The sequence below is a fragment of the Aspergillus tanneri genome (genome assembly GCF_003426965.1).
Source record: "Aspergillus tanneri strain NIH1004 chromosome Unknown AapTan_2_pilon_pilon_pilon, whole genome shotgun sequence".
Classification (NCBI taxonomy): domain Eukaryota; kingdom Fungi; phylum Ascomycota; class Eurotiomycetes; order Eurotiales; family Aspergillaceae; genus Aspergillus; species Aspergillus tanneri.
In genome coordinates this window covers 1,735,125-1,753,090 of record NW_022984629.1, presented here as the reverse complement: position 1 = coordinate 1,753,090, position 17,966 = coordinate 1,735,125, and the positions used below count along the sequence as shown (strand labels likewise).

The 17,966-nt window shown below is 48.1% G+C and overlaps 5 protein-coding genes across 5 annotated transcripts; 3 read left to right on the top strand and 2 right to left on the bottom strand.

Annotated features, from left to right (window-relative positions):
• Positions 1–2,195: 2,195 nt before the first annotated feature.
• ATNIH1004_000548 (pleiotropic drug resistance family ABC transporter) lies at positions 2,196–7,042 on the top strand (the record flags this gene model as incomplete). Its single annotated transcript, XM_033565261.1, has 6 exons — positions 2,196–2,866; positions 2,922–3,800; positions 3,854–4,097; positions 4,173–5,105; positions 5,161–5,473; positions 5,532–7,042. 6 exons carry the CDS (start codon positions 2,196–2,198, stop codon positions 7,040–7,042), a joined length of 4,551 nt encoding a protein of 1,516 aa, XP_033431018.1.
• Positions 7,043–7,990: 948 nt separating this feature from the next.
• ATNIH1004_000547 (ferric reductase family protein) lies at positions 7,991–9,115 on the bottom strand (the record flags this gene model as incomplete). The annotated part of the gene is made up of 1 exon (XM_033565260.1): positions 7,991–9,115. One exon carries the CDS (start codon positions 9,113–9,115, stop codon positions 7,991–7,993), a length of 1,125 nt encoding a protein of 374 aa, XP_033431017.1.
• A 3,023-nt stretch (positions 9,116–12,138) lies between these two features.
• ATNIH1004_000546 (putative 2-deoxy-D-gluconate 3-dehydrogenase) lies at positions 12,139–13,129 on the bottom strand (the record flags this gene model as incomplete). Its single annotated transcript, XM_033565259.1, has 3 exons — positions 12,139–12,588; positions 12,717–12,932; positions 12,998–13,129. The coding sequence occupies 3 exons, from the start codon at positions 13,127–13,129 to the stop codon at positions 12,139–12,141; spliced, it is 798 nt and encodes a 265-aa protein (XP_033431016.1).
• Positions 13,130–14,435: 1,306 nt separating this feature from the next.
• ATNIH1004_000545 (Zn(II)2Cys6 transcription factor) lies at positions 14,436–16,844 on the top strand (the record flags this gene model as incomplete). Its single annotated transcript, XM_033565258.1, has 5 exons — positions 14,436–14,566; positions 14,668–15,682; positions 15,765–15,969; positions 16,022–16,344; positions 16,395–16,844. 5 exons carry the CDS (start codon positions 14,436–14,438, stop codon positions 16,842–16,844), a joined length of 2,124 nt encoding a protein of 707 aa, XP_033431015.1.
• A 193-nt stretch (positions 16,845–17,037) lies between these two features.
• ATNIH1004_000544 (SDR family NAD(P)-dependent oxidoreductase) lies at positions 17,038–17,963 on the top strand (the record flags this gene model as incomplete). Its single annotated transcript, XM_033565257.1, has 3 exons — positions 17,038–17,096; positions 17,157–17,590; positions 17,692–17,963. The coding sequence occupies 3 exons, from the start codon at positions 17,038–17,040 to the stop codon at positions 17,961–17,963; spliced, it is 765 nt and encodes a 254-aa protein (XP_033431014.1).
• Positions 17,964–17,966: the final 3 nt, after the last annotated feature.

The window sequence follows — 17,966 nt, the reverse complement described above, 5'->3', positions numbered from 1 at the left end:
TCTGTTCCTACCACACCAATATAAATTATACAGAAATGCGGATCTGGACATAGAGCTGACTAGGCTATGAATTACTAGTTTAATACTCCGCAAACGTTGCCAGAGTATGTGATTATTCTCATACACTTCTTATAATGTACTCTGTACCACCATGTATGCGGATCCTTGGCAACCCGGGAGTACAATGAAATAGCCTTCATGCACAGTTTACAGTCTCTGACCTGCATATTGGTAAATCTCCGAAATCACCAGCCATTCACTAGTTCTGTAGCCAACAGCCTGTATTGAAATTACCATTTCTTCGACATATTACTCTGCACGTAGAGCCTATATAAATACTGTAAAGGAAGACACTGTTAATAGCGAAATTTTTTAACAATCGCTGCAGCACATCTGTATACCGGGAATTTACCAAATGCAGGTTAGATCTTATTTTCCTCCTCCTTGTCTAGCCGCCACAATGACGTATGGAGTAGATCGCCTGCATTCCTGCCTAGATACTTATTAGGATGACCACATGCACGGCTTTCCATATTAATACACAGACACAAAAATGCAGTGTTTTAGGATACCACAACAGACCCCAGACATAGATGTGGGGACCAAGACATTTTCTCTGCAGATACCTGCAGTTTTGAGGAATAGGTGCTCTCGGTATTGAAGAGTTGAGGGGAGTTGGCTATTCAAATACTAGTAGTTCGGCATTGATCGTACTGTACATCATGCATCCCCATGGATGGCTGCATTTTTCTCCTGTATAGGGGAAGTACAGAAATTTAAATCATGCCTAACAACAAGCAGTTGGTCCCGGCTGGGATTTTTAGGATCATAATTCGGAATTACTACTACCACCGGAGTATGTGGAGTCGATCTGCCGAAGGGATAAGACCCTTCCATAGTCTCGGGTATGCGCTCTGCAGTACGTATATTGTATACGTATTCCCTGGATAATTAGTGATGTAATGGGGAATTTCCAAGGAAACCTAGAATTACACACCCCAAGTTGATCCAAATTGGCGGGGAGAATCAATGCATAGGCATAGTTAATTAAGTTATCTAGTCAATATCATTCATACTGAGTCATGAAGCTTCTGGATGCAAGTGGATCTCGGATCTGAGCGTCTCCGATACGTACCATAAAAGGGGCTGCACAGGCGAGCCTCCCGGATTCGGATCCCGTGCGTGCCGCCCCACTGGGTGCATGTGCCATGTTCTAGTCCCTGATACTACAGGGTCGGCTAACCATGTTGGGTAACCGAACATTGTTCGCCACTGTTGACTACAATCTGATGGTTGGAGGCCTGAATATCAACCTATCACGGGTGGAAGAAGCGTGGCTCATCTGGGCTCCAATTTTTTTTTTTTTTTTTTTTTTCCCTTTCAGACCACCTTTTGTAGGAACAATGGAATATTGATGGACTACCGAAACCTGTACGGAGTAATAATGGAATTATAATAAATGTTGTAATCCCTTGCATTCTCAGGTACCTCTACCACGTACTCCGTCCCGGCGGTTACGTCGTAGGTATGTAGTTTGTATAAGTGGTTTAGAGAATTGTACCTAAATCTACTCAATCTAGCCTTCTTTATTACCAGCCAAATTGACTCCTTCGGATCTACTGTGAGTGGTCAGCTTTGGGTGGAAAGAGGTATACCCGTCAGCGGAATTCGCAACGTGAATCATCCGCCCCCAGACAACATGCTACGTACATTTCGTCGCCTGGTCAATATGTAGACTAGTCGGTCGTTTAAGCCCGCGTACCATACAATACACCCGGAGACAAAAAGGCCCGTATGAGATGTCTGGGTCCGGATTCCTGGAATCCCTGCTCCCGATTCGTGCCTGAGGGTTGTTGCCCTTTCTGATTGGCCTAACTTAAATAAACATTGACGTCCATTTCTGGGACTGGCGGGTCCCTTGTTTTATGATTTTTCCAGAGCCTGGAAACATTACAAGCCCTGTACAGACGGGTCTATCAACTTGGGCTTTTCCGGCCTTATTCTACTCATCGAAATCCTTCGATCCTCCTGCATCTCGATTCTCACTCTCCTTAATCGTTGCAGGCTACTTCTTTATATATAATATTTTTTCCTTCCCCACCTCAAATCTTGTACTTTATCCTTCTCTCTCTCTTTTCTGCCTAGATTGTTTTTAATATACCCTCGGGGACTATACGTCTCGTGACCTCTTAACGATGTCTCTTTTAGGGACGATAAATCCTAATCTTAATCCAAGCCGCTCGGTAGGAGCTCGAGGGTCCCAGAATCCTGACGAGAACGAAGTGCAAGCAGGAATATCCCATGGAGTCGAAGAGATCGACGATGAACCACAGCCGCACACAGGAAACGATGACACCAAGAAATCCAAGACGCTGCCACATTCGGGCAGCCTGAGCACGGCGGAAACGGCCTTGGAGAAGGGTAGCGATGATGGCAGCAGTGTGGACGAAGAGGTAGACGAGGAAATCACTCGCCTGGCGCAACGGTTAACTCGCAACTCGACCAGGTTCTCCGCAAGCGGGAACCTGGAGAACCCGTTCTTGGAGACGAAGGAGGAGTCGACATTGAATCCGCACAGCCCCAACTTTAAGTCGAAGCATTGGATGAAGAACTTGCTCGCCCTCGCGTCCCGTGATGCAGATGGAGCGCCTAGGCGTGAAGCGGGTGTTGCTTTCCGGAATCTCAGTGTGCATGGGTTTGGTAGTCCGACTGACTATCAGAAGGACGTCTTCAACTCCATTTTGGAAATCAGCACCCTTTTCCGCGCCATCACTGGATCCGGCAAACAGAAAATCCAGATCCTTCGTGACTTCGATGGCCTCGTCAAGAGCGGCGAGATGTTGGTTGTCCTGGGACGGCCAGGAAGGTAGGGAGGATATTGATGATTACTATTGTCGCATCTTACTAACCTTTTGGGCTAGTGGTTGTTCTACCTTTTTGAAGACTCTCGCCGGTGAAATGAATGGAATCCACACAGATCCCAATTCCGAGTTGAATTACCAGGGTATTCCAGCGGAAAAAATGCGCAAACAGTTCCGGGGCGAAGCTATATATACAGCTGAAACAGACGTTCATTTCCCCCAGCTTACTGTTGGTGACACGTTGAAGTTTGCTGCGCTGGCTCGCTGCCCCCGAAACCGTATCGAAGGCGTTTCGAAGGAACAGTATGCGGTACACATGCGAGACGCCGTGATGGCAATGCTCGGCCTTACGCATACGATCAACACAAGAGTTGGTAATGATTTCGTCCGTGGTGTCAGTGGTGGTGAGCGCAAGCGTGTCAGTATCGCCGAAGCGACGCTTAGTGGAAGTCCTCTTCAGTGCTGGGATAACAGTACACGTGGCCTGGATAGTGCAAACGCCCTGGAATTCTGCAAGACATTGAACTTGATGACCAAATATGCTGGTGTCACTGTTGCTGTCGCTATTTATCAGGCTTCCCAGAGCGCATATGATGTCTTCGATAAAGTTACTGTTTTATATGAAGGCAGGCAGATCTATTTCGGCCGCACGGATGAGGCCAGAGACTTTTTTACCTCCATGGGTTTCGAGTGCCCTGATCGTCAAACGACTGCGGATTTCCTGACCTCTCTGACCAGCCCATCGGAGCGCGTCGTGAAGAAAGGCTATGAAGGCAAAGTTCCACGCACCCCTGACGAGTTTGCCGCGGCCTGGAAGAACAGTGACGCATACCAGAAGTTGATGAGAGAGATTGACGAGTACAACCAGCAATACCCAGTTGGTGGCGAGTCGCTTGGGAAGTTCGTTGAATCCCGCAAAGCCATGCAGGCCAGAAATCAGTAAGTGCATTCACGCTACCAAGCCGAATCTTCAGATTCTGATATTTGAGCAGACGAGTCGGTTCTCCGTACACGGTCTCCCTTTGGGAACAGATTAAACTATGCATGATCCGTGGCTTCCAGCGTCTTAAGGGCGATGCTAGTTTGACCTTGTCCCAGTTGATTGGAAACTTCATCATGTCACTTATCATCGGAAGTGTCTTCTTCCAAATGAAGTCGGACACGTCTAGTTTCTTTTCTCGCGGAGCGTTGCTCTTCTTCGCTGTGTTACTCAACGCATTCGGAAGTGCGCTCGAGGTGTGTTTACCAGTGCTTGCCTATATACTTGCTTTAAGCAAGGCACGGAAACGGTCTAACTTGATAAACATCTAGATCTTGACCTTGTACGCCCAACGCCCTATTGTCGAGAAACAATCCCGCTATGCCATGTATCATCCATTCGCGGAAGCTATTGCTTCGATGCTTTGTGACATGCCGTACAAGATCCTTAATGCTATTATTTTCAACATCACGCTTTATTTTATGACTGGTCTTCGTCAAGAAGCGGGCGCATTTTTTGTGTTCATCCTTTTTTCATTTATCACAACCTTGACCATGTCCATGCTGTTCCGTACGATGGCCTCTTCCTCTAGGACACTCTCACAGGCTTTGGTGCCCGCCGCCATTCTTATTCTAGGTTTGGTTATCTATACTGGTTTCACCATTCCTACGAGAAACATGCTGGGTTGGTCGCGATGGATGAATTATATTAACCCAATCGCCTATGGGTTTGAGAGCTTGATGGTCAACGAATTCCATGGCCGAGTCTTCCCTTGCTCTCCAAATGAATTTGTTCCATCTGGTGATGGATATACCGATCGGGCCTACCAGGTCTGCTCTCAAGTTGGAGCCATTGCTGGTCAAACCGAGATTGATGGGACTACCTTTCTCGCCGAAAGTTACCAATATTATGCAAGCCACAAGTGGAGGAATCTGGGTATTATGTTTGGTTTTATGTTCTTCTTCATGTTTACTCATCTTGCTACCACGGAGTTTATCTCGGAGGCCAAGTCCAAGGGTGAAGTTTTGCTTTTCCGCCGTGGTCACGTTTCCCATGCTGCCGATGATGTTGAGATGAGCAACCAAGTGAATGCCTCGGAGAAGACAGATGAATCCGGCAGTGAATTATCTGCCGCCATTCAGAGACAGGAAGCTATTTTCCACTGGCAGGATGTGTGCTACGACATTAAGATTAAGAATGAGCCTCGGCGCATTCTTGACCATGTTGACGGCTGGGTGAAACCTGGCACATGTACTGCTCTCATGGTAAGTCTGTATTATAGCGGTCTACTTCATTGCGTGTTTTGCTAACCCCATGCAGGGTGTTTCTGGTGCTGGTAAAACAACACTTCTAGACGTCCTTGCAACCCGTGTCACTATGGGTGTTGTTAGTGGTGAGATGTTGGTTGACGGCCGTCCTCGCGATCAGTCTTTCCAGCGGAAAACGGGTTATGTTCAGCAACAGGATCTTCACCTTCACACTACTACTGTGCGAGAGGCACTGCGCTTCAGCGCTATTCTGCGCCAGCCCGCCCATGTCAGTCGCCAGGAAAAGCTCGATTACGTCGAGGAGGTTATCAAGTTGCTTGGTATGGAAGGGTACGCTGATGCGGTTGTTGGTGTCCCCGGTGAAGGTACTTGGTCCTTCTTTCACGCCACCCTTATCATAGATTCGTGTCTAACAATATACAGGTCTTAATGTTGAACAACGGAAGCGTCTTACGATCGGAGTTGAATTGGCGGCAAAGCCTCAGCTCCTCCTATTCCTTGATGAGCCCACTTCAGGTCTTGACAGTCAAACTTCCTGGTCCATTCTTGATCTTATCGATACTTTGACCAAGCATGGCCAGGCTATCCTTTGCACTATTCACCAGCCTTCGGCAATGCTCTTCCAACGTTTTGATCGCCTCTTGTTTCTTGCCAAGGGTGGAAAGACTGTGTACTTCGGTGAAATTGGCGACAAGTCATCTACTCTTGCCAGTTATTTCGAGAGAAATGGAGCACCGAAATTGCCAGCTGACGCCAATCCTGCTGAATGGATGCTTGAAGTTATTGGTGCCGCTCCCGGATCCCACAGTGATATTGACTGGCCTGCTGTCTGGCGTGACAGTCCTGAGCACCAAGGGGTTCTTGACCACCTCGCCGAATTGAAGTCTACCCTTTCACAGAAACCGGCTGATCACTCCGAGGCCGATCCCGGCAGCTACAACGAGTTTGCCGCTCCTTTCACAGTGCAGCTATATGAGTGCTTGGTCCGCGTGTTCTCTCAGTACTGGCGCACTCCAGTGTACCTCTACTCCAAGGCCATCCTCTGTATTCTTACCGCTCTGTACATTGGATTCTCTTTCTTCCGCGCGCAGAACAGCAAGCAGGGTCTTCAGAACCAGATGTTCAGTATTTTTATGCTGATGACCATCTTCGGTAACCTTGTGCAGCAAATCATGCCCAACTTCTGTACCCAGCGTTCGTTGTATGAAGCTCGCGAGCGGCCTTCCAAGACATACTCCTGGCAGGCATTTATGACCGCCAATATTATTGTTGAGCTCCCATGGAACGCATTGATGAGCGTCTTTATCTATGTCTGCTGGTACTACCCTATTGGTCTTTACCGGAACGCTGAACCCAATGATGCCGTTACTGAACGTGGCGCACTAATGTGGCTACTTATTCTAACCTTCCTCCTTTTCACCTCAACATTCGCACACATGATCATCGCAGGTATCGAGCTTGCCGAGACCGGTGGAAACCTCGCCAACCTGTTCTTTTCCCTGTGCTTAATCTTCTGCGGTGTCCTGGCGACACCTGAAGTGCTCCCTGGTTTTTGGATCTTCATGTATCGCGTCTCGCCATTTACCTATCTAGTTTCGGCAATGCTATCAACCGGTGTCTCTGGCACGAAAGCTATCTGCGAGACCGTTGAATACCTGCATTTCTCGCCGCCGCCCAACTCCACCTGTGCCGATTACATGTCCAACTACATCGACAAAGTGGGCGGATATCTAGATAACCCCAGCGCCACCAGTGACTGCGCATTCTGTGTTATCGACAAAACGGACACGTATTTGGCTCAGGTGCACAGTCATTATTCCGACGCATGGCGCAATTTTGGCCTCATGTGGGTCTATATTATTTTTAATATCTGCGGAGCGGTGTTCATCTACTGGCTTGCTCGTGTGCCCAAGGGCAAGAGAACTAAGAACTAGGGAGTCTTAGTCCATGGTATACTATACTATTTTGTGTGCTGTGCAAGTACTTCTGGTTATATATGGATAGAATATTTATCATTTCCTCTCCCCCTTTACCTGTTTATATAAAGTTCAAGTTGTTTAAACCTTTTTTTTTTCTCCCTTCGCTGCTCCTATTTAATGTTTTGATTTTGCCGAGTTAGATCGATCGAGCTTACTGTTATTTTTTATTCATCAGAAAAGCTTGATTAGTTATATTTGGAAACCGGTTCCTATCCGAATCTACCCGTGAAATACCCCTGTTTCACTTGCCTTTTCCAGTTTACTTCCTTTTTAACTTTCTCTCTTTTTGAGTTTCACCTTTCCTGTTCCGTTTTTCTTATTTTTCCATCTTGAAGTCACTTGGCGATAGAATAATTAGAGAGTCGATGGAAACCTAGACAATTTGCAAGAATATTGATCTTTTCATATTTTATTTTTATTTATTTTTTTGAATCAGTATTATTCGTATCTAATGAAAAAGGAGTGTATTTCGCTGCATGAAAATGTACATGATAGCATGGAAAATAAAACCATCCTGCTTTGCATGCAGTATTAACTGCCTGAAAACATCTGGGTTATCCGAGGCGTGTGTTCCTGTTCCAAAGTAAACCAGTTCAGATCATGCACTTCTCATATACCTGAATGATGCAAGATTATAATGGAGACAGAGAGTAAGTATATACTGTACATCCAAGAAGAAAAAGTAAAAAAGTAGTAGTAGAGAAGTGGTAGTAGAAGAGAAGAGAAGAGAAGAGAAGAGAAGAGAAGAGAAGAGAAGAGAAAAGAAGAGAAGAAAGGGGAATTCTAAACAAGTATTGAACGAGGGGAAGAAAATATTCTATGCTCAGTAGTAACGAGAAGAGGGAAATAAGCATGGATAAGTATAAGAGCTTCAGCTTTTTTCTTTGTTTTTGTCTTGTGCTCTCACCAAGTGAACGCCTCTTCGACAAAATCCACTACCGCCCCTTTGCCGATGTTGTCACGAGCGGCTGCACGCACTTCATCTGAAAAACCGCCAGACCCACAGGCCGACACCACGGTGGCGCCTACTCGTTGTGGGAGGACCTCATCCATGACAACTTGCGGCCGACACCGACCGGGGAACATCTGGACGGTGGCGCTGGGGGAAACAATTTCGCGACTGCTCTTGGGCTTGGAAACGAAGAGTTTGACGGTAAGCATCTCGCGACGGCCAGGAAGACGCAGGACCTGGTCCATCCATTCCCGCACCCAGGCCAGATGCTCCGTGTTGCGGACAGACCAGATGAGGTAGATCTTTTGAGTGGCTACGCGTCCCTCTGCGGCGCGAATGATCAGATCTCGAACACTTAACATGTGGTGCGTGATGCCGACGCCACCTGAGAACAGAACGACGGTGCCATAGCTTCCCAAGTTGACTACATGAGACGCGTACGGTCCCTCGATGAAGCCGGTAGTGTAAAGGACCTGGTTCGGCGCAGCAAGAGCTCGGTTGTATAATTTCCTTGTCATCCCTTGTCGAGCAGCAACAATGAGTGACACAGAGGTTGGCTCCTTGTTCTCAGGCATGTAGCGGTCGAGATTGACTAGAGGTTGCTTTTCGAGAAGTGAGGGGCTCATGGAGGAACCCGTAGTGGGTGTCTTAACAGGCGAGTCCATGGGTCCGGACGTTGTCACGCAGCTGCTGGGCTCAACCCAGGCTATGGAGAATGGGTGGGACATCCACTGGGAGATGCTTGGAATGTATGCGTACACATGGCCACCGGGTTTGACATGGACGCGTTTTGGTAGGTGGAAGGTCACTCTGCAAGCCTCGCCGGCAAGAGCTTCAACAACAACCCTCGTGGACCCTTTTTTGGCGGAAACATTGAGATACAGTAGTCGCGCAACCCGGGCCAAACGGTCAAGTAGCCACAGGACACCAACCGCAATTATCCATGGTCTTTGAGGCAGAGCGTCCAAATCAATGTGGAGATAGACACCAAGAAAAGCCAGAAATGCTCCCAGTTGATGGAGGTGTAGAAAAGTTTCGTAGAACGCATGCCGAAGAGGAGACAGAGAGTGGAGCATAAGAAAAACGGTTGCAAGTGTTCCGACAAGCCCCAGGCGAAAAAGGGCACATGGCATAGACGGTCATACATATCCTCGGCACTCACTTCATCAGCAGCGTTTATTGCCCAGGCTACTGTATGCACTACACTCTCAATTGCCACTAACCGACCCAGCCATCGATGAAAGAGGTTGTAGGTGTCGAAGCTGATGTGCAAAATTGGAATTAGTGGGTTGTTGCGGCCAGCCAGAATAAACAGAGGGACCATGTTCAAGAGAGCCATCACCCCTGATCGTCCGCGGAGTTCAGCAAGGAGGGCTGCTTTGTTGTTCACAGAATAGTCTAGAATAACACAATAAGCAAACTGGCTTGCCACATATAGGAATATCAGAACTGAATGAAATCTGCTTGGTAAAGTGCCGACATTGACAGCAGTTGAGAGCTGGATTTCCCTGTTGTGCCTTTTCCTGCCCAGTGGTGAATAAAGGACATGTTTCTTGAGGTTTGTCCATAGCGCTGATTCCTCGATACTCCAGTAAGCCTGTTGTCTCCTGCTTGCTGCCAAGGAACTGATGTGACGAAGATAAGCGTGGCTGATTTGAGCGACTCGGCCGCAGAAAACCGCGACAGCGACAATCAATACAGACGAGAAAATAATGCGCGTGAATAGAATGTCTCGAGGAACATTGACTCCGCCTAGCCCTCTTGAATATTCGTAAATGTAGGTGGCATTCCCTCCATAGTCTCCTCGTGGAGCGATGAGCCGGTGGGGGTCATCCATTGGATATTAATGACTCCTTGGTCGAAGGCAAGACGTCGTGGGCGAAAGATTATGATAGTTTGGGACAAAGCGACGGAATCGTGATGGTATGATGAGATAGGACAACGTGGCAGGTATCCAAGCGACGAGGATCTAAGAATGCTAGACGGCTAGCAGGGAAACGACCGGAATGCTGATGCTAGCGCTGGAAGATACACAACTGAGCAAAGACAGGAGGGCTAATGCCCACTTTGGGAGAGTCAGGCAGAGTTCAGACAGTGTTTCCTTTCTGAACAATGGAAGAACTTTTGTTTGCTTTGATCTGCTTTGTCGATCTGTTCAAATGGTCCTGACAACGGCAGTCAATACCAACAAAGCCAAGAGATGGACACCACAGTAAGACTCAGTCGATTTGATGGTGTGGGACTTGTTAGAACTCGAGATCGATTGCGAGTTCTCAACAAGGTCGACGACCAGCCTTCTAGTATCCAACACTTACGTCCACTCTGGTGCATGCATGGTCGTACGCAGAAGAATGAAGCAAGGGGCTTAGTCGACGCTCAGCGTCTCGATGAAAGAAAGGAGCGAAGTACAGCTTTCAAAGCGACAAAATCAAAATGAAAAGTAAAAAAAAAAAAAAAATAAAAAATTATAATCAAAGGTGAGAGGAACAAGGCTGTTGATAGCAAAAACAACACTTCCTTGGTACTATGGGTGGTTAAATGAATGAATCAGAGGCCTCAAGATGGGAAACAATAGTGACCAACAAAGAGAGATGATTGAACGGAGCAAGCCTGACAATATCCTGGAAAGCAAAACCCTTAAAGCTTTGACAAACAATAAGTGAATTGAAGTGAATGAATGGTATGATGTCAAAGCAAAGGGGGCAAATCTCAGAGCCAGCTGAATAAGGGAGAAGTTCAAGGAATGAATGATAGGGCAGAGGAGAGAGGGCAAGAGAGAGAAAAGAAAAGACAAAACAAGGACCTCGAGTGAAGATCCATGGAGCAGCATGAACCTTAAAAGGCTACGGAAAAGGGATACTCGGTACGGCGGATCTATGCATCCAAAAATTCATGGAATATGGTGTGGTTCCCTGGAGGAGTTCCTCTTCGGCGCCAAGGCGGGCGTCTGGGACCTGCCCCTCGCCTATCGGTGCTGCTGGTTGGCAAGCTGACAGAGAATCGGTGTTTCCAATACTGAGGGTCGAACCTGTTAGCTCGGGATCGGTGTTTCTTGGCTAAAAATAATACATCCATAAGTCTTGGACCTCCCAGGCGTTCTGTATGGGTCTCTCATTTTTTGGCCTATGAGCCAGTCTTTTCAGTTCCTGAGAAAGTGCTGAGGAAGCGCTCGGTACGCGCGCGCCCAGGGCACCCGTTCTGCAGCCATCTCGTACCAACGAACTTCGCCACTGTCAAAGTGGCCATCTCGAGTTGCATTGGGCGTGGAGTTGCATTCTTCGTGTTTCATGTTGGGACGTTTGACTACACATCTTGGCTTATTACTCGTAGCTACGCACACTGACCCACCGAGAAGTGAGAGGGGTGGAAGTGTGCAGGCACAAGAAATGTACAAATGCTGACCAACTTCGCTTAATGACTGATTCTCACTGTTGGGTGTGCCCTGATCGAGAATGAAACAATAGTTGCTTTTTTAGCCCTGGGGCAGGTGGGTGGTTAGGTAACTCGAGTTGGTGCAGGAAAATTTTCCCGGCGGAAGTTGGCCGGTCACATGGCAGATCACGGGTCTCGGTGGGTGCTTTTTTAATGTGCCCTGATATTGGATGGATATCCTACTAGTTACCCACTGGTTTCTTAGGTTTTATTTCCCATGGTACTGGTGCATATTGCTAGTATATTGCTAGTATATTGTGGTTATATTGCTACTATATTGCCTGGCCAGTTTTTGTGCAACCGTATCTTTTCCAGCCACAACGCCCGGGCTAGATGCATGTAGCGTTTCATTCGCGAAAAGGATTTGACAATGTTGGCATGGATTTCTCGGCGCTTAGTCTGAGAGATGCCTGCCGAGCGCCTTGGTGGAAATGAGAGAGTAATCAATCCAGAACGGGGACTAAAAACATGATACGAAAAGCTAAGGCACATATGGCCTGACTGCTCGGACCATTTTTTCTGCTTCTTGTCAGGATAGTTCAGCCTTGGGGGATCATTCGCGGAATATCAGAGTTCCGAGACCTAAAACAACGAAATCATAATATTTTATCTGGCTATCTATTCGTTCTTCATTATGATACAGGAGTCGACGACGGCTACTGAATCTTCATCGTCCCATCCAACCGCCATCGACACAAATCACTTCACCTGAAACGTAGCTACTGGCCTGACTGGCCAGGAATACGACCACTCCCTTGAAGTCTTCGGGCTTACCCCATCTGCCAGCAGGGATTCGGGCCATGATGCCCGCATTGCGGTTATTGTCATTGATCAAGGCCTCGTTCATATCGGTCGCGATGTATCCGGGGGCGATCGCATTGACGTTGATCCCCTTGGATATCCACTCATTGGAAAGAGCCTTGGTCAATTGTGAAACGCCGCCCTTGGATGCTGCATATGCTGGCACGGTGATGCCACCCTGGAACGATAGGAGCGATGCGACATTGATGATGGAACCACGTCGTCCGGATGGGAATTCGGAAGCATCCCGATCAAGAAGATAAGCTCCAAACTCACGACACAAAGTGAAGACAGACGTCAAGTTAACTTGCAGGACCTAAGTCACCCCACGCTCACGGTCAGTTTTCCGTCCGGATGAAACGAGCGCCCCTCCCCCCATCTGCTTTTAAGGCAACGGAAGCCGAGTGGGGGGAGGGCAAGAAAGGGCCTGCCACTTTCACTCACCTCATCCCAGTCCTCATCTGGGAATTTCTCACTCGGATGTCGCCTCTGGATACCGGCACAGTTAAGCAGAATCTCTGGTTTGATGCCCTGACTCGTCAAAGCCGGAATAATCCCTTTGATTGCATCTCGATTGGACAATTCTGCCACGTGGATCCAAGCCTCTCGACCGATGCGATTTATAATCTCATCGCGGGTTGATGTGTTGGACTCGTCTCTCTGTTGGCCTCATTAGCCTGTGCTATATACCAACTCATCCCATCGCCTAGCTCTAGACAACATACCTGGATCAAGACAATGTTAGCACCTGCCTCGGCAAGTGCAAGAGCCATAGCCTGGCCAATGCCTCTTGTCCCTCCAGTGACGATGGCGGTCTTGCCGCTGAGCGAAAAGAGCGATGGAGCTGTTGCCGACATTGTAAAGTGATATCTTTGTACAGGTTGTAAAACGGGAATCCCTGGATGTATTCTCTCCTAGTACCACTGTAGACACCAGTAGTCTTTTATGAAGGTTTACCTTTTACTACCTACCATACGGATAAATAAGAGAAGCACTTCCTCACGTGCGGGGCAATAGCCTGCATTTCCAAAATCAGATGATTCCATTGCCGACAGGGTTCAAAGGCCGACACCCGGCAATTGAACCATAGTCGGCTGATATCCGAATTCCACGTGACTTGTATAGGCATTGTATCAAGATGCTGGTTACCATACATTTCATATGGACGAGGGGTGCTTTTGTATACAATATCCAGATTACCTAGTGTATAGTCAGTTAGATATGAAGTTGCAGATTGCTGATATGTATGCATGCACCAGTCAGCTACCAATGAGCTCCTGAGGTTATATTACTTTGATTTACCCGGCAGTCTCCTCCAGCTAATATGCTACATGTGCAGCATGACTCCATAGTAATGCTTCGCTGAATAATGACATGGTACTTTATCTTGATCTGATAGATTATATAGTTGCTGATGCGTGAGTATTTAAGGTACTTGTGTATCGAGTGTAGATCTATATATCCCACCCATAATAGAGATGGAAAGCCTATCCATACTACTGTTTATACAGACACACAACTTTGCTCTTCTATTTTTGCCTAAAACCAATCCTCAGAAAAGAACCTAAACTACCAGCTGACGAAGGAACTGCCTTCCTAATCTCAGATATACTAATTCATCCATTCTAACGACGATGAGGTTATTGACAATACAGGTAACTACCTGTATATACAGGCTGAGTAATACGTCATGGGTCATAAATCTACAGCATCCGTGGAATCCTTCTCCCCACGCTCGATCACCAACCGTTGGGCTATCAATTTGGAATTCGAAGCTTAGGATTAGCGTGCATTTTCCTACACATCTTTACATAAAGTCAACAAGTGTGGGGAAAATTCGATGGGCCAAACCTTTTCAAGATAACATGACCTCCCCCAGCTAAAGACGAGACAAACAGAAGCCAAAAAAAAAAAAGAAAAAAAAAACTTAACATCGCAATCTCTTCGTCTGGATTTGACTCCGACTTGTCTACTTTTATTCATTCCATCGTGTTGACATTGTAACAGTCGCTTGACACTCTTTGCCCTCTGACTCTCCAAGCCCCAAACGCGTTCCTGCGCCAAGACCAGCGGGCAGCCAACATTGCAGTGGACGAAAATGTCCTTTCTGCAGCGTGCTTTTACTTAGCTGTGGATTGAGTTAGCTTCAATTTGCAGATGACGATGGATCCGGATGAACAATCGTTGCTGGGTGATACCCCGACGTCGAAGCCCAAATCTCGCTCGGATCACTTGATGAAGCGCGTGTCGAGAGCATGTTTGCATTGTAGACAGCGCAAGTCAAAATGCGATTTGTGAGTTTGCGTATGCAGATCAGGACAACGATCTGACATTCCCCTTGATTTAAGTTTTATTTCCTTTCACTTAGACATCGTGCCTAATTGTGACATGGCAGGGACAGTAGTGGCAGTCCAGGGGTACCACCCTGCCAGCGGTGTATCCGAGATGGTCGTGAATGTGTCCTGGGTAGCTCGAATCGAGGTGGCCGTCGCATTCGCAAAAACAAAATGAAAAACTTTACTCCAAACACCAGCCTGGCCACTCCGAGAGATTCAACGCTGGAATCAACCAGTCCGGCTAATTCTGACAACCGACAGAGTGCAAAGAACTCCTATCCTGGTCCGGTTGTTTTTGCGCCTCCCAACCCCCCAAGGACAGCTTCAGTATCGGTGGAAGAGGAAGATGCAGCATCTATTGGCTCTGTACCGCGGAACCCGTCCGATGCGTGGCAGTGTCTAACTGGAATCGCCAAAGGAGGCGCGGACGATCCCAGCCCCGAGATGGTCGCTGACCCTCTGCGAACCGGCACCACTGGATTCCCTTCATATAATGTTCTTCAAAACAGTGCTGGATCTGAATTCCAGCCAACCAGTGGTATCAAAGCATACAGACTGGTGCAAACACGCTCTTTAGATCCAGGAACAGTGTGGCAGCTTGTGGCTCGCTATGCGGAGAACTTCCACCCGTATCTCCCCTTGGTGCCTCGGAAATATTTTGAACGCAGCGCCTTGGATGCATTTGCTACCAACGAGAAACATCTGCTGACTGCGGTACTGACGATTGCATCGAAGGACCTGGTTGAACGACCCGAAATTCACGAGTACTGCTCCAAGTACATGCACGAGCTGATCTCCGGGATCGCTGCTGGGATAGATTGTGATGTGGAGGCTGTGGAGGCTCTCCTTCTCCTTGCCGAGTGGGAACCACAGGGCCTTCGACCTCGTATCGAGCGCGTGGGTCGGGGAGAAGAAGACCGAGCTGCCTGGATGCACATCGGCCTTGCCTTACGGTCAGGTTACTTCCTTGGATTGGACCGGACATCATTTCGAGGCGATTCGGGAGATACCGAGACGGAGGCACGTCGAAGGCTGGCTTGGACGAGCTGCTATATCTCCGACCGACTCATTTCTGTTCGCATTGGACGTGCCTTTTTGGTCTCGAGGGCCAGGGCCGATGACAGGTCTCGTCAGTCAAGATTTCCCTTCATTACAGCCCATCAAAGATGGGGATGAAGACTATGCCCGAATCTTCCAAGCGACTTTGGACCTTACTCAGCTCTATGGAAACGTTCACGATGTACTATACTCAGGAATGCGGACCAGCAATCAGATGATGCTCATGGGAGATTATGTGAAATACGTGGATGATTTCCGTTTAGCTATACTGCGATGGAAGTCTCTCTGGGGCTCACTACCTTGTAGGTCGACTTGTCAAACTATGAACATGATGAATAGACTGACTCTATTCAGGTTCTACGCCAATGCAAGTAACTTTGCAATTGTCATACGAATATCTGCGACTCTACACCAACGCATTCGCATTTCAGGCAGCAATATCTCAGTCATTAGTATCTAAGACAAAGAATGATGACCAGTCGCAAAGGGAGCATTTGCGGGCAACGTTCAACAATGTGGCATCCATGCAGGACGCCCGATTTATTTACGAATCTGTAGATGCTGCCAAAGCATACCTGACCATTCTTGTGGACATGGTCCATCCTGAAAAGCATCTACATTTTATGCCTCTGAGATTCTACCTGTACGGCATCTATGCCGCTGTTTTCTTATACAAGGTACGGGCTTCTATCAACTCGTTGACTGGGGATCCTGACAGGAACACTAGGCTCGTTCATTTGGTGTCATGCCGCATTCAGAGGAACTGAACGTACGGAATATGGTCACCCGAACGACCGAAATCCTAAAGAGAGCTAGTGCTGGGCCCGACGATATCGGATCGCGCTACTCTCGGCTTCTGGAGCTACTGTGGCAGTCTAAATCAGCACCGACATCGTCACCGGCGGGAACACACCAGGGCAGCGATCTCCGAATGCAGAGCAACCCTCTTCAGCATCGCATGCAGGAACAGACCAACTATGTGCACTTTAGCCCTGCTAATGACTTCTCTTGGCTAGATCTGGAGGCGGTTGGGGATTATGTTTCCGGCGACCAAATCTCTAGCACCAACACCCTCGCGTTTGATACCCTACAAAACCCTGATCTGTACCAGGATCGTTCGCAACCATGGCAGATTCCTACATGGTCTGGGGATATGAGCAGCAATCTTCTGTTCTAAGGTTGTGGGCCTCGAAGCCAGCATTCGCCGTTGCCCCCACATCCGTATGCGGGGTTGTGTGGGGGATCTATTCTCACTCGGAATTTTGTCCGACGCCATTCTTCGGTTGCCGAAGTTGGGAAGCTCGTGGAATTTACTATCCTTCTGCTTCTTATACCCTATCAGTGACACCACCCGATAGACTCTCGAAATAATGTCCCATCTGAACGATATTCGTGGCCGTTTGGCCTTGATCACCGGGGCCTCAGGCGGGTAAGCCGTCTATGGGATGATTTACCTGTGTCATGACGATGAAAGTAACATGTTCGCTAGGATTGGAGCAGCCTGTGCTCGCCAACTTGCTGACAGAGGGGTTCATCTAGCCTTGACATACTCGTCCAATTTGGCTACAATCACCGCCCTAGTGGAAGAACTCCAATCCAAGCATGTTGGTACCAATACGCTGCGCATTTCCATCCATCAAGTGGATGTAGCCTCTGCCGAGCAGATACAAGACATGTTTGTGCAGATCGACAAGGAACACGGCCAGCGACCGGACATCCTCGTCTCCAATGCGGGACACGGCAAACGCATCCCGCAGGTCTGGGACATCCCAGTTGAGGAGTTCGACTACACCATCAATGTGAACCTTCGGGCTTCGTTCATCCTAGTCAAGGGTGTGGTCGAGCATATGAAGAACCAACAATGGGGACGGATCGTATTCATGTCCTCGATTGCTGGATACGGGGGCGGAATCAACGGATGTCGTAAGCTGACTTATTCCCTTTTCTACCTCTCCTATTTTCAGCTCTCTATAAGCCAAGGTTTCTACATGACTATGAAGAGAAAGACTAACAGTCAATAACAGACTACGCCGCCTCCAAAGGCGGAATGACAGGCATGATGAGAAACCTCTCGACTCGACTAGCGGAGCATAACATCAGCGTCAACGACGTGGCACCCGCCATGATCGGGGACACTGGTATGATTCCCAACGCGCAGACGATCCCCGACGTAGCGGCGGGCATTCCTCTCGGTCGACTCGGGGTTCCAGAGGAAGTCGCCAATGTGGTGACTATGCTTGTGACGACCGGTTACATGACGGGACAGAGCCTACTGCTGGCCGGAGGGTTGAAATAGATT